Source organism: Podarcis melisellensis (assembly GCF_964234715.1).
Source record: "Podarcis melisellensis genome assembly, chromosome: 2".
Taxonomy (NCBI): Eukaryota; Metazoa; Chordata; class Lepidosauria; order Squamata; family Lacertidae; genus Podarcis; species Podarcis melisellensis.
In genome coordinates, this window is record NC_138529.1 from 67561050 (window position 1) to 67576015 (window position 14966).

At 48.4% G+C, this 14966-nt stretch overlaps 1 protein-coding gene across 1 annotated transcript; it reads left to right on the top strand.

Moving 5' to 3' along the window:
* The first annotated feature begins 122 nt into the window (after nt 1-122).
* On the top strand, nt 123-11469 carry DOK3 (docking protein 3). The gene is made up of 5 exons (XM_081901059.1): nt 123-556; nt 3915-4205; nt 5412-5505; nt 8127-8299; nt 10342-11469. The coding sequence occupies exons 1-5, from the start codon at nt 500-502 to the stop codon at nt 11161-11163; spliced, it is 1437 nt and encodes a 478-aa protein (XP_081757185.1). The 5' UTR covers nt 123-499; the 3' UTR covers nt 11164-11469.
* Nucleotides 11470-14966: the final 3497 nt, after the last annotated feature.

Below are 14966 nucleotides of genomic sequence, written 5' to 3' on the forward strand. Positions count from 1 at the left end.
AAAGCAGCAGGGCAGTGATGCAATAGGCCATTGCGTCAGTAACTACGGTTAAGCTGTATTGGGCAAGCGCTGTTGTGCTTGGCAAGTCCTGTGCTGCTCCATTCCTCAGCTCCGGTAGTGGTTTCCGAGACATTCTGCGCCCCCTCTCAGAGAGGGACGTTCAGCCTACTCTGTGTGACCCCACCTGCCTGTCCCCAGCCCCGTCATGTGCCTCTGGCTGGCCCACTCTACAGTTACCCTGCAGCTGCCGGAAGAGAAAGCTGTTAACCCACCAACGCTCATCAAGGCAGAAGTCCCCTGGGAGAGCCTGTGTCTCCTGGGACGGCTCTGCCTGTTGCAGCTCCCTATGTGCATGTAGGCCCCAATGAGGAAGTTAGCAGGCAGAGGAAGTTGCCAGCGCTATCGTACATACTGACTCATCCCTGTGGCAGCCACAACGGCTTGTGGAGCCTGCAGACTGCCTCGCTCCTCACTGGGCTGCCCCTTCGGAGCCTGCCCCATGGAGTGTCCCGTGAAAGATGGGATCCTATATATCCAGCACCCCAAATTTGGGAAGGTAAATGCGTGTGTGTGTCTGATTTGGTGGGTGGAGTGTCTGGCCCCAGGGAGCCTTTGCTGTATGGGTGGGTTGGTTCAGTGGGAATTTTGGGTCTCGTCAAATGCAGGGGAGCATTTTTTGTAGCTTTCCCTTCTTTAGGGCCTGAGATTACACCCTCTGTAGTGCAAGAGCATGCCTGCAGGAGCTGTCATTGCTTGGCGTCTTTCCCACCTTCTGCTTTGTCATGTTACTGTATTGTGAATTTACAGCCAAACTGAATGTAAATAAACTCAATAACAAATTAAAATGCTATATGAAATAAGGGGTGTGCCTGAAGCAAGGTGTGTGGGAGAGAGAGGCAGGGAGAGACACACAGAGAAAGCACATAAAATAAGTAGGATTGGCCTGAAACCGCCACTGAGCGTGAGTGTGCAGGGGTGGTCCTATGGGGTTCTGCCTTTTAAAAGTGGGGCCCCCAGTGCCTGGTTTTTCTCTTGCTGCAGGAGGTTTCTAGAGAACTGGGCGTTTGTACTTTGGCCCATTTATAGTTTGTTGTCAAGGGACTTGCTTGACCAAGGCAGCCATGTTGCTGTGTCCTATCTCTTGGGGTTGGGGATTGACCTGGATCTATCTATTTCTTTCTTTATCTCTCTCTCGCTCGCTCTCTTTCTTTCTTTCTGATCAAGTATCATGTTGCAGGTGTTAGTGAACTCAGCTGAAGCCTCAAGCTGCCCTATGCTGGAATTGGCTGTGGTGCCAGAGCCCCCTCGGTGCCTGCCCATGTGCAGCGGATATGGCAAGGTGGCTGAAAAGAAATGGCTCAGTGGTTCTCTCATTTTCGGTCACCTGCCTTTTTAACGTCCAGGGCTAGCAAATGACACCACCCACACCGAAAGGCAGTCACAATTAGATATTTTGGCATTCCTTGGAGGTGTTCAAAAAGTATTTCTTAACATTTCCTCTGTAAGTAGGTCAATATTCTCCCCCCCCCCAATAACTCCTGAGGCCACACAACAAGCTAAGGTTTGAAATGAGGCCTTTTTGACTCTCGGCTTATGCTCTTAATCACTGGTCTACATCCATCGCACATTGTTAAGAAACTTGGATCGCAAAAGTGGCTATATTGGTTTGTGACAAATGGCTACTAGCAAAGCGAGACTGAAAATGTCTGCAGCTGATATATGCTAAGGTCTAAAGGGTTCAGGCAGCATTGCTGACCTGCTATCTTGTTCTTATTACTCAGCAAATTTGACTTTACGGAAGTAGCCATAGTTGCTCCCCATGGGCACTGGGAAGGTATCCTCCTTCCCCCTGTCTAAAATGAACACTCTAGGGTAGAGGGAAGAGAGAAACAGCCCTGTGGGTGTCTTCCATATTTGGTGCTGACATCCTTCTTAGTCCTCCTTGTCACAAGAGTAGATTGGGAGATAGAGCTTCACCCGCTGATAATACCAGGCCTGCCTTGTATTCTTCTCCTGACAAGTAAGACTCTGTACTAACCAACCACTTTAAATAACAAACAAGCCCAACCTACCACCATCCAAACCCTGCAATGTCATCACCAGAGGCACATAAACTTTGGCTGAGCTTGGGAGCCGAGCCAACCATTGTTTCTAGCCACTGCTAGATTGACCTTCTTACTACTTGCTCCACAGAGACAAAGTGTACCTGCTACCCAGTAAGGGGGGGTTAACAGAGGAGTGCTGTGCATGTCTGCATCCATGCTTGGCTGCTTGCAATAACACCTCCAATCGGGTGCTAGGACGCACATCTTAAAAAAAAAATGTTTTGGCACATCTCCACGGCTTAGATTTATTTATTTCTTGTTAGATAAATAAGTGGAGTTTTTTTCTCATGGGCCAGCCAGGTTGACATATCTGTTCTCCAGCAGCAACTTGGTGGCTACATAGGTAGACCTCAAGCTGGCATGCCATTTGTGCACTGGGAAGATTTGTGCTTCCACTTGTCCTGCTGTAGAATCCCAATCGTGAAAGAAATTGGACTGTTTTGAAAAGGAAGAGAAAGGGGCGTGGGGAAGGCAGAGTCTGGTGTTAGGTGAGCTGGAAGAGAAAAGGGCCACTATACCAACTGTGACTGATTCGACAGCTACGGCTATTCCTGGACTGGGAAAGCCTTGCCACAGTGGTTCATGCGCTAGTTACTTCTAGACTGGATTCTGCTCTGTGTGGGGCTTCCCTCGCGTTTGATCCAGAAGCTGCAGCACCGTATAACACCTGTGCTCAGAGATTTGCTGTGGTTGCTGATTTGATGCTGGGCCAGGTTCAAAGTGTTACTGTTTACCTACAAGATCACCTTACCCCACACGTGCCCACGTGACCGCTTTAAATGGCAGAATTGGCAGGTGCCACATAATGCCTGTTCCACATTTGTAAGAATTTGATCATTTCAGGTGGGAGCGCCTACACTTTAGATTGCCCTGTAGCCTTCACTGCTCTTTTCAGTGCCTGCTAAAAACATTGTTGATTAGACAAGCTTACCCATATGCTTAGAGTGTGGACATCATTTGTTTTAGCGTTTTCACTTCTTTATGTTTTAAAGTAGGATTGTGAATTTTCCCGATTTTACTCTTTTATCTTTTGTAAACTCCTTTGAGGGTGTTGTTGTTTTTACAATCAAAGCAGTGCATAAATTTTAGGAAATAATATAAAAATAAATATTATAGACCACAGCCCTAAAACCACTACTGGCTGTCAGCTTTACACATGTCTTTTGGGCGTCTGAGGCTTCCGCCAGACACTTCACACACATTTCCAGGCTTTCTTTTATTTCCATGAGGTTTAGAAACTTGCTTTAAAAAAAAAAGGTATGATTTCAGCAGCTGGCTGCAGGAGGAGGAGATGCTAAATTCCTGCACAGTAAGCCCACAACCTACACACATTTAACTTGTATGCATTCAGCTTTACGCACTTGGCAAAAATAAATAAAAATGGTTGGGGGCACTCAGGGAAAAAAGACTTTGGCAGTCTCACCTCCCATTGTACCAATGTGTTTTGACTATACACAACTTTGGCTTTCGGCACAATCCCCTGTGTAAATTGAGGGCTTACGGTATTTACACAGCAATCCCACTAATGCTTGCAGTGCATGCAGATTTGTGGCTCTATGCATTCAGTTGCCTAAGAGAAGTAATCACCAAAGAATTCTTCGTAACCTCTGATTCTGTATACTGTACTTCCACCTGCTCTTGGCAAGGACTCTACAGGGCAATAAATCCCCAGAGAGGATCACATTTCTGCTTGGGTAACGCGCCTGTTAAAGAGGCCTTTTCCTCTTCTGTGGATTTCCTAGTGCAGACTGTTGTTAACCGGTGCCTGTCCCTGATTGTGTGCTGTCACCCCTTGCCCCCTGCTCACAGAAGGTCTGGCGGAAAGTGTGGGCCCAGCTCTTCGCCGACAGCCCTTCTGGCATCGCACGGCTCGAGTACTTCGAAGGGCGTGAAGGGGCTGCAGCAGAGAAGGCCACCCTGAGGAAGGGCGAGCGGAAGGTGATCCGCCTCTCAGACTGCGTCTCGGTGGAGCGGGCAGGCGAGCACAGCTCTCCCAAGGACACCACAGCCTTCTTCCTGAGCATGATGGAGCGCAACTTCTTGCTGGCAGCGGATCAAGCAGATGAGTGGATCGAATGTATCTGCCAGCTGGCTTTTCAGGTATTGACCTCTTCATATCTTCAATGGGAAGGCCCTGTGTCTCGCTGAACCACAGGGAGATTCCTCCTGGCCACAAGTCAGATGAGTGGAATCTCAGAGGGGAGCCAAGCTGCTTCCTCTAGAGGTGGCTTGCAGTTGCAAGTTTCTGACCCTCAGCGAGGGTTGGACTTTATGACCTCCCAAGTCCTTTTTGACCTGCATTCCATTGAAGATGTCCTAAATTTGACTGCTATGGTGGCCGATGTTCCCTGCCCAGTTGCTTTAATGATAAGTGCTTTTAATTGGGTCTTTTTTTTTTTTTTTTGGTTAGGTTCTGAATACAAGGGTTTATATATTCTTGCAAAAAAAAAAATCTTTAGGTTTATTCTGGGAATGTAGATGGGGATGAAGCTCTGGAAATTCTGGGCATGGTCTGTGGGTCTGAAATCTCCCTTGACGTGATGTATTGCAGCCTATTCTCAACCCATGTTATTCAGAACATTGTTTCGGTGATTTTAATGGGGCATACATTCAAGAAAGAATGCATAAGAATTTAACCTTCTAGGACACTCCTATCTATATTTACTTCAATATACAGTGTTCAGTGAGGCTCACTCCCACATAGGCATACACAGAATTGCTGCCTTAATGTGCAAATAATTTGCGCAATCTCTGTTTTTCAATAAATTCTTGGTCATTCCTGTTTGTTGCCACTTTAAAAGAAGAAAATAGCAGCCTAGTTTCCAAGGATGTTAGATGAGGAAGATAATAATCTGTGATGTTCTTTATGCAGGCAGAATGCTCTGTTAAAGATGGTGGGGCTTTAGTAATGGTGAAACTGAGACTGAAGGAGAAAAAGAATGGCTTATGGGGAAATAGTATTTATGCAGAGCTGGCAACTAAGCTCTTTGCAAAGTAAACAGATCCTTGGTGAGACACAAGGAGAAGAAAAAGGGAAAGTATTAGAGTTGAATGGGAGGATCCATGTTTTTAGTTGCTCATAAGAACAGTAAGGTGTGGAACAGCTAAAGGGATGTTTCTGGCCCGTAAGAATGGACCATGGGTTGATGGGCACATGGTTGAAATTGTCTTTGCGTTCAGGTGGAGGTTCAAAGGGAATAATCCAAATGTTGGAACAAGTCACCCTGTCTTTCTCTGTTTCTGTAATGGTTTTCATCTGAGAAATGCTCTCCTTGCTTCATTTCCCCTTTGCTGTGCTGCACACAGAGGATGCCTGCCCCCTCGTCCGGCTCAGTTGGAAACACACCCAGCCCACAGCCCCTCATGGAGGAGAACACCATCTACTCATCCTGGCAAGAAAGTATGTGCCTAAGGGACAGGGTGGGGGGTGAAGGACCTGGAACAAAACACCAGTTTCTTCTACTATCAAGTGGCAGCTGATGGAAGGAGAGGCCTTCTGGGGAATTCAGGCTTGTAAGGAGCTTTGGTGCAGCTGCAGGTGCTATAAGGTGGTGGCAGTGGGGAACATGCAACTCTCTTCTTGCTCCCAACTCCCATCAACCCCATTCAGCATGGAGGACCACAGATTTCCCATCTCTGCTGCACAGGCCCCAGTCCTCTGCTCAAAGTTGACCTACAGCCTTTCTCAAACTTGGGTTCCTGGATGTTGTTGGACTACAACTCCCATCATCCCTAGCTACCAGGAAAAGTGGTCAGGGGCGATGGGAGTTGTAGTCCAACAACATCTGGGAACCCAAGTTTGAGAAAGGCTAGGACATTTGTGAAAACCCAAACAGCCAACCCCCATGCTGGCAAAAATGGGATAAGGTAAATTGGAGGTGAGGAACCTATTTCAGCCTGAAGGCCAGATTTGAACTTAATCAACTATCCGGAGGCCGTATTCCAATGGTGGGTGGGGGCAAAAGTGGATGGAGCAAAACAACACAAGAAAAATTCCTCTGTTAGCACCTCCCCCTGCCCACCCCCACCTTGTCACCTGGCATTCAGGCAAACAGCACCCACACATGCATGCATGCATGCGGTCACATATCCATGCACTTTCACACATCAGACATACTGGCACACAGGCATGTGTTTACATGCACACACACGGTGCTCTCTACCTCAGCACTAGGGTGGCTGGAAAGATCCACCTGCCTGCTCTTTAGATAGGATCTCTCAATCTTGACCTTAGCTCCTTAGCGCTAGGATGGGAGAATGAGAGTATAAGGCTGCATTTCTTCCCACCCACCTCCTCCAGCACGGCAGGTGGAAACGCTGCCTTTTGCTCTTATCTCTCATCTAAGTGCGGTGGTGTTCAGCACTAACACTGAAGATAAAGAGATCCCTCTGCCTGCTCTTCAAGCGCTTGTCACCAATCTATTCAGTTCATCTATTTTATTTAACAAACTCTATATACCCCTAAGTGACTTACAAAACATAATGATTAGATTCTGATCCTTAGAACGTGATAGATGTGCTGATTGAGCCAGTAGTCACGCTAAACTGACTAATAGTAAAAGCCAGAAAATGATGAAACAAGCCATAAAATGATGTGAGATGAACGGGAAATGAGAAGGGCTTGTTGGGACAGGCCTGGTGGGGCAGAATAGACCCACAAGCTGAAGGTTCTCCACTATAGAGCTGAATCATTGACAACGTGCCTCCCTTTACTGGTAAACCCCCCCCCCCCAAAAAAAATCTGCAGTCTGAGGTACAGCTGCCAAACCCCACCCGGAAAGTGAATCCATAGCTGAGCTGAAAAGATTTGAAACCAGGGATCTAAAGTTCAACACTCTAATAACCCAGCTCTTTTGAGCTGACAGCTTTACCCCACTGTTCTTCAAGACTGTCATGTGCAGTGCTCGCTTTGGCAGCACATATACTAAAAAATTGGAATGATACAGAGAAGATTAGCATGGCCCTTCACAAGGATGACACACAAATTCGTGAAGTGTTTAATAATAATGATGATGATGATGATGATGATGGAGTGTCATGTGTCCCTTTCAATGATTTTGGCATTAGAAACAAAGGACCCTCTAAAACAGGGACAATTAGAGGCAAAGTGTTCGTGACAAGAAGCATAAAACAAACAGCTTTGTGTGCTCCTATTATTAGATAGGAGTTTCTCCTTAGCTGTTCCCACACTGTTCTGTGCCCCAGTGACTCTATATTTACTGAGGCAGATGGGCAAGCTAAAAAAGGAGTCTCATTTTAGAAGGATGTAAATTCACAAGCACTAGTGGAAATTCTGATGGAATGGGGGAATAAAGTACCTTTTCCAACCATTATACACTCCACAAGGCAGTTAGGATAGCATGGGAGGAGGAAGGGAAGGGAAGCAGTCCCCAAAATGTCTTCAACCATAAAAATAAATAAATGAGTCAGGACTCTAGATAGAAGCACAACAAAAACATGGGTTCCTCTTCAGATTTCTGAATCCCTTTCCCACCAGAGTTCCACTTGCTCCTCCCCCTTGAGCAGAATACAGTTTTCAAAATAAGCTAACACATGGGCCCAGCTACTTTATCTTATTTTTGCAACCTCCACTCATTTTGTGCAGTTTTGGTTACAGTCATACCTTGGAAGTTGAACGGAATCCGTTCCGGAAGTCCATTCAACTTCCAAAATGTTCGGAAATGAAGCCATGGCTTTTGCAGGAAGCTCCTGCAGCCAATCAGAAGCCACGGAACCCGTTGGACATTTGGGTTCCAAAAAACGTTTGCAAACATGAACACTCACTTCTGGGTTTGCGGCGTTCGGGAGCCAAAATGTTCGACTCGCAAGGGGGGTCGACTTCCAAGGTATGAATGTACTCTGGTGGTGTGCAGTTTTGATAAGTTTTTGTTTGCTTATTTTTTTAAAAAAGTGCGCTCGCAGAGTGTAGTCAGAGCCATGGCGGGGTTGGGAGGAATTAAAACTAAGAACACACAAGGCTTTTGAGAGATTTGTTAACTTTTTGCAATGCCTTCTCAACAGCCTGCGAGTTCCCCGTGTCAGTTTTCCCGACAGAGGCATCTGCAAGATGTCACTTGAAAGGGAACTACCTGATGACGACTTTACCTGAGCACCTGGTGCTGAAGGACATGCACTCCGGGCAAGCCCTCTATACCTGGCCTTATGCCTTCCTCCGAAGATTTGGCCAGGAAAAGGTATGTTGTGTCTGTTTCCTCCTCCAGTGGCCCAGAAAACACCCGTCCTCTACTGACTACCCTCAGGAATAGCATCAAAGGCAGGGAACATCCTGTCTTGCCCTGCAGCTTGAGGACAGGGAGTACCCTCATTCCCAGTGGGCTGTGTTAGCAGGCCCTGGTCACACCTTCAGCCCACAGGATGATTTCAAAATAAGCGGACCTGGGACGTGGGTGGCACTGTGGGTTAAACCACAGAGCCTAGGACTTGCCAATCAGAAGTTCGGCGGTTCAAATCCCCGAGACGGGGTGAGCTCCCGTTGCTCGGTCCCTGCTCCTGCCAACCTAGCAGTTCGAAAGCACGTCAAAGTGCAAGTAAATAGGTACCGCTCCAGCGGGAAGGTAAGCAGCGTTTCCGTGCGCTGCTCTGGTTCGCCAGAAGCGGCTTAGTCCTGCTGGCCACATGACCCGGAAGCTGTACGCCGGCTCTCTCGGCCAATAAAGCGAGATGAACACCACAATTCTAGAGTCGGTCACAACTGGACCTAATGGTCAGGGGACCCTTTACCTTTACCTTTACAGGGATAGCAGATAAGTCTACCTCACACTTCAGGTGATGCTTCTTGTAGTGTGTTGCTGCTGTTCTGGGAATAGTAGTATCTTTAGTAAATTCACACCCACCCTTTTCTGTCTTGGTGCATTGGGCTAGGAGTTGAAATGCTCACCCTCCCATTATTTCACCATTCACTTGAACACGTAAAAAAATTGTCCACCCACTCTTCTGATATGACAATCCTGGAGGCTGGTATATTTCCTCCTGCTGCCCACCCACCCTCTTAGTTTGCTGCCTGCTCCTGGGACTTTTTAAACCCATCCAGATTAGACTCAGTTAGAGCTATTTCATATGCAGGGACCATAGATCAGCTGCTGAAAGCGTGCTGCACATCCCTTACATGCCGAAGTCACCAGATTCTATCCCTGGCATCTCCAGTTAAAAGAAACAGGTAGAAGGTGATGGGGAAGAGTCTCTGCCTGAGAGCTGTGGCAAGCTAAACTGGGCAATCCTGGGCTAGATGGAGGAAATATAGTCCAAACAGATGGACCTCTTGCTGCTGGATGCCAAAGACGAGATGACGGCCTTTGATTCCATGCACAGAAGCTACCTGGGCTGACAGCCGAGTCTTGGCATTGGCAATGGCACAGCACCCTCTACCACTCCTGGGGGCAGCAGGCTATCCTGGCAGGAGGGGGTCGAGTGCAGGGCAGCCTAGCTTAAGAGACTTGGAGGAATAATGGTGGACTGCTGCCCTGCCCCCAGTGGTGAATGGTGCCTCTTTGCGACTGGTTGGGAGGAAGGCAGAGAGACCAACAGCAGGTGGCGCCAGAGCCAATGACAGGCAGAGCCACCTGTGACGAGTTGTAAGTGAGGAGACAGGTTGGGGTTGGCTGAGGGCAGGCTGAGTTTGGTGGGACAGGGCTCCCTTTGCCCTGAATGGACTAGCCTGTGTTGCCTGCCCTAATGGTAGGGCTGCCCTTGAGTCTGGCCCAATATAAGGCCTCTTCCAGGTAAATCTCTGCAATGTCCAGCTAAAAGGATTTTGGGTGGCATAGCAAGAGGAAATGTCTGGCTGAGATGCCGCAGAGCTACTGCCCATCATAATCCTGGGCTAAAAGGTCCCATTGACTTAAATCAGCAACTTCTATCTAGTCTATTTTTCTTGGATCTGTCTCCAGTGAGGCTCAGCAGCAGCAGACAACTATGGGCTGATCCACATCATACATGAAAAGCGCATCCAGTGTGTGTTCAAAGTGCATGGCTTTCCCCAAAAAGGAACCCTGGGAAACGGTAGTTGGTTGAGGCTGCTGGGCACTGTAGAACTACAGTTCCCAGGGTTCTTTGGAGTTCCTTAAATGTTTGTTGGGTGTGCTTTAAATGTTTGGTGCTGCTCTGATTTGCTTTGCCTTAGATGCTGCAGGGGAAACTTGAGCAGAGATCTCAATGATGGCCAAGTATGAGAATCACCTTAAGAAAGCACCTTTGTGTTCCCCCACTCTCTCCCCAGACGGTGTTCTCCTTTGAGGCCGGGCGCCGCTGTGACTCCGGAGAGGGCCTCTTTATCTTTAACACCATACGGGCTGTGGAGATCTGCCGAGCTGTCTCGGCCTCCATAGACCGCCAGAAAGCCACTCTTCTGGAGAGAGACAAGAAAGCCGGCATCTCCCCACCCCAGGACTGTGTGCAGAAAGCAGGCGGCTGGTCCTGGCCCACCAGCCCGGAAAGCCCGGAGGGAGTGCAGCCGCTGTACGAAAGAACGCCAAAGGGAAGTGTGGACATGGGGTACTCGGCAGCGCCTCCTGGCAGCAGCCGCTCCATTTCCCCAGAGTTCAAGGCTTCCGACTCGCCCATCATCTACGCTTCCATTGGCAAGAGCTTCCCTCTCCCGTTCCAGCCCTCGGGCAAGGCAGAGGCAGAACCCAAAGTGGGAAGTGAGCAGGGCTCGGACCACCTCTATGAGAATCTGCGCAGTCTGGAGCAGCAGGCCCTCTGCGCGGAGCCTCTGAGCCTCGGCTACAGAGACTCCCCTGAGGGCAGCGGCAGCAACGGGGGGTCGCCCATCTACGACAACAGCCCCGTCGTGGCAAGGCGCTCCAACAGTAACCCTGGCTTCAATCCCAGCGCTGTGGGGGCTGACCCTGCCCCAGACAGCCAGTGCCCTCCTCCCTTGCTGGATTGCCAGGGGCCCGAAAGCGGAGGTGAGGGCCGGGCCAGGGCCAAGGCCAGAGGGGCTGGGGCCTTCAAGCACAAGCTGGTCACTATGTTGAGCCGGGATGGAGGAGCCAGCAAAGCAGCCGGCAAGAACGCAGGCTCAATGGACAAAGCATGATGGATCCCTCCAGCTGCCTGGGGTTTGGGGAGCCCCTTCCGCCAATTTAATCTCCTATGCCTCCTCCTTATCAAGACTTTGGAAGCAGGATCTATGTGACCTCAAGACACAGCTTCTCAAATCGTTAGATAGTGACGTGTTGGAGGCAAGGCTGGTTAGATGCCCTCAACTCCATTGTGACAGCCTTGGTTCCTCAGGTGAAGCATGTCTAGCTTGGGAACAAGGGGATCTGAGGGACCAGGTGGGTGAGGTGTACATTTTGGGTTTTCTTTTTTCCTTTGTGTCTCAATAAATAAATAAAACAACATTTCTTGGGTTATCAAGTCCCTCTGTTGATGCGGATTCTGCTTGGCTCTTTGTCTCTTTGCTCTTTTGCTTTTGAGACCACCTGTTACTGCTGCACTTCCCAGGGAGGGATCTTCTCGTGGAAACCCCCTGGGAACTTGTTGATGTTATGAGGGCCAGCCTCACTCGGTGGTGAAGGGCATTCTTGCTTGGCAAGTGCTAAATCCCCGGGATCTCTGGATGCAGGGCTGGGGGAAAGCATCCATGTGACATCTTGGAGAACCTCTGCCAGTCAGCACAGTATCACATAGCCCTCAACTGTCCTGAAAAACCTGGGACATCCCACCACCTAGGAGCATGGCAGCCATTTTGGGCGTCACAATCTCACCCTGAAAAAAGTGCTTTTTGGGGGCCGTGATCTTGCACGAGTCACATGACTCATGCAGTAGTGCAGCCCCGGAAGATGGTGTCCTAGATTTTCGTCATGACGCGTTGGAGGGTATGGTATCAGACTCCCTAGATAGCCCATGGCCTGACCTAAGGCACCTTCCTCTGTTCTTATCCATTTAGTATCCTAGCACCGTCCTTTTATTGAAGTGATGGGGAATCTTTAGCCCTCTTGGACTCCATCAGTCCCACCAAGCATAGCCAATGACAAGTTGTTGTAGTCTAACAACATAACAAAGGCCATAGGTTCCTCTTTTCGCTTTTTTTTTTTGCATGCTATAGTATGATGAGCTTCAAGTAATTGCTCTATTCTTGCACTAGAGGGCAATATGCCCTTTGCATGTAACTGAGCTCCAGCTTGCTCCATGTCAGCCCCATGGAGACAAAGGTGGACCCTGCGTAGCTTTCATGTTCTGCTGACCAGTCAGTTGTGAATGGAACGTGTGCTATTGTGAGGAGAGTTTTCTTTTAAATTATGTCTTGGAGTGGCCATTTCCTATTGTAAAGAGTAAATTCCTGAGCTGGAATAATGGGGTGACCCTCAACAGACCTCTAGATTCCAACCTCCCTTTTCCTTCTAATCTCTTCTTCATTTATTTCTCTGGTGTTTCTGGGCATTAAGTTGCCCGGAGTATGAATTCAGCAGTACTTAAGAGGTGGGGCCCAACCCAAGAGGTTTTGCTGTCTGGAACAAGAATCTCTCACCCTGGCCCACCAGTCCAAATTGCATGTAACAGTACAGAAGACAACTGTTCTGGCATTTTCTTTCACTATGTATATGCCACACATGTAAAGCACATTGCCTCATCTCACCCTAAAAGAGATTCTGGGAACTGTAGTTGGTTAAAGGTGCTGGGAATTGCAGCTCTACGAGGAGTAAACTGAAGTATCTGAAGAAGTGTGCATGCACACGAAAGCTCGTACCAAGAACTAACTTAGTTGGTCTTTAAGGTGCTACTGGAAGGAATTTTTTTTGTTTTGACTATGGCAGACCAACACGGCTACCTATCTGTAACTGCAATTCCCAGGATTCTCTTGTGTGTGTGAGTGCTTTAAATGGTGTGTATGCAGCCAGCTACACACCAGAGGGCAGCAGGTGAGCTTAGAGGCTGTGGTGCAGATCAGATGGTGGCACACCCCTTTCTGTCTGCTCCGCGGGCCTTCCGCACCCGCCGCCTGAGGCAGTTGTCTCACTCTACCTAATGGTAGAGCCAGCCCTGAGAAGAGCAACAGTTGTCATCAGTGGGCTCCAAAAGTCACGATCCGGAAAGGGTAGCATTAGGTCTGTCACCACATTCTGTGTGGAGTGCAGCCCCAAATACATATGAGGAGGAGCTGGTACAGCACCGTGCTTGTGAGTAATATCTGAAGGAAAGTTCATGTAAAAGAAGAGAGGGGACTGTGGCATTCTGAAACATGGGCCAAATCTTAAAATGCAAGCCATGGCAGAGCAGCTTTCCAATAAGGAGATGAGGGAAGTGTGTGTGTCTCTTTCGCAGCGAGGCAGCTCTGTTGTTAAGAGGCTGCGTTGCACACGCAGAGAGTGGAAGAGGGATTTCCCTTTGGCGCCATCTGAGGATAATAACGGAGCCACTTCCTGCTCTGCTTTGCTAAGCAAATCCAGATGTGGGCCTTCTGAATAGAAGCAGCAGGCAGCTTGCTGTAAACAACTCCAGGCCTCAATCAAAAGGATGGCGGCAGCCGCTGCTCTGCCAGCGCAGTAGCCTAACCCTGTGGTTCAAGAGGAAGCTCTGCCTGAAGAACCCACCACAAGACAGATCAGACAATGCCAAGCTCCTTATGAATGCATTTGTGTGAGGTAGGAGGGTGAGGGTCACAAATATCTATTACTTTGGTGTGATTTGGGGGCAGGTAGCAATGGATCCCAGTTGCTTTAGGCTCTCTGAACTCAGATCCAGCAGTTCAATCCAAGACTGGCGGTGCGAGGAGGGAGGGCGGGGAGAGAGAAAGTTCTATTAGCAGGATGGTTTTCATTTGGGTAGCTCTGAAGCGTAAAATTAAGGCAGGGCCATATGGCTGTTGCAGTGCCACTTTATGTCCAGCAGAGGGAGTCAGATTATCAGATTCCTCTGCTGGTACTTAATTGGACTTTAAGCAGAAGGAAAGTAGGCGGCATCCATTAACTGCTTGCATTTTGGGGTAGCATTTTTCAAGGATGTAAATAAATCCAGGTTTCCAGTAGCATCTTTTTAAAAAATGGGTTTGCTGAGCAGCACCTAAGTGGGTGCTGTAGAGGGCAGAAAGAGGGTTTCTTCTGCTCTGTGTTTAGGTCACTTTCTCGTAATCATAGAATCATAGAAATAAAGTATGGAAATAAAGGTCTAGGGTGGTTTCATTAATCAAAGCAACTGCTCCTGACTACACATAAGAGCAGAGGCCAGGCGAGCTGCCTTGATCAGGTAATGCATGGTGTTCTGGGGAAACATGTCATCGTCGTTTTTGGCAATCGCTTGTAGAAGAGTAAGATTGTCTTCCGTGAACACGGTCTTAACAGTGAGTCCATAAGTGTCTGTGGAGGCCAATTCTGGATCCACACGTCCTTCCACAGCGGGGACATAGGTTTCCAGGGAGGAGTTGATCATGGTGAGGGTTTGCCAAACGTGCCTTCCTCTTAGCACGTTTCTCCCTTTTGTCCTGAGTTCGAGTGTCTTCAAAGTCCACGACACCTTTGGTAAAGGCTGTTCTGCAATTAGAGCACCATCAACGGTGTCTCTGAAAACTTTTACATATCACTTGGGGGGACATGTGTGGTTATCATGACCAGGACTGCAATTGTAGGGGTATCTGTAGGAACTGTACTCGGTACAGTTGTCATCTGACCATTGGCCCAGTTTTCCTGCTACTGCAAAACCAATAACTTCTTGACAAATCCTCCATGTGCATAATTGCCAGCAATTGAAACTTCAAAAGAGGGAGCTCTAAATTCCACTCCTACCTGAAAAAGCCCATACACGCTCTGCCCCTGCTGGTTGACCCCCGACCTATGTTGAAAGAAAAGCAAATAAATCTAGGTACTGAACTATTTGCATTCATTTCAGATTACATCCCTA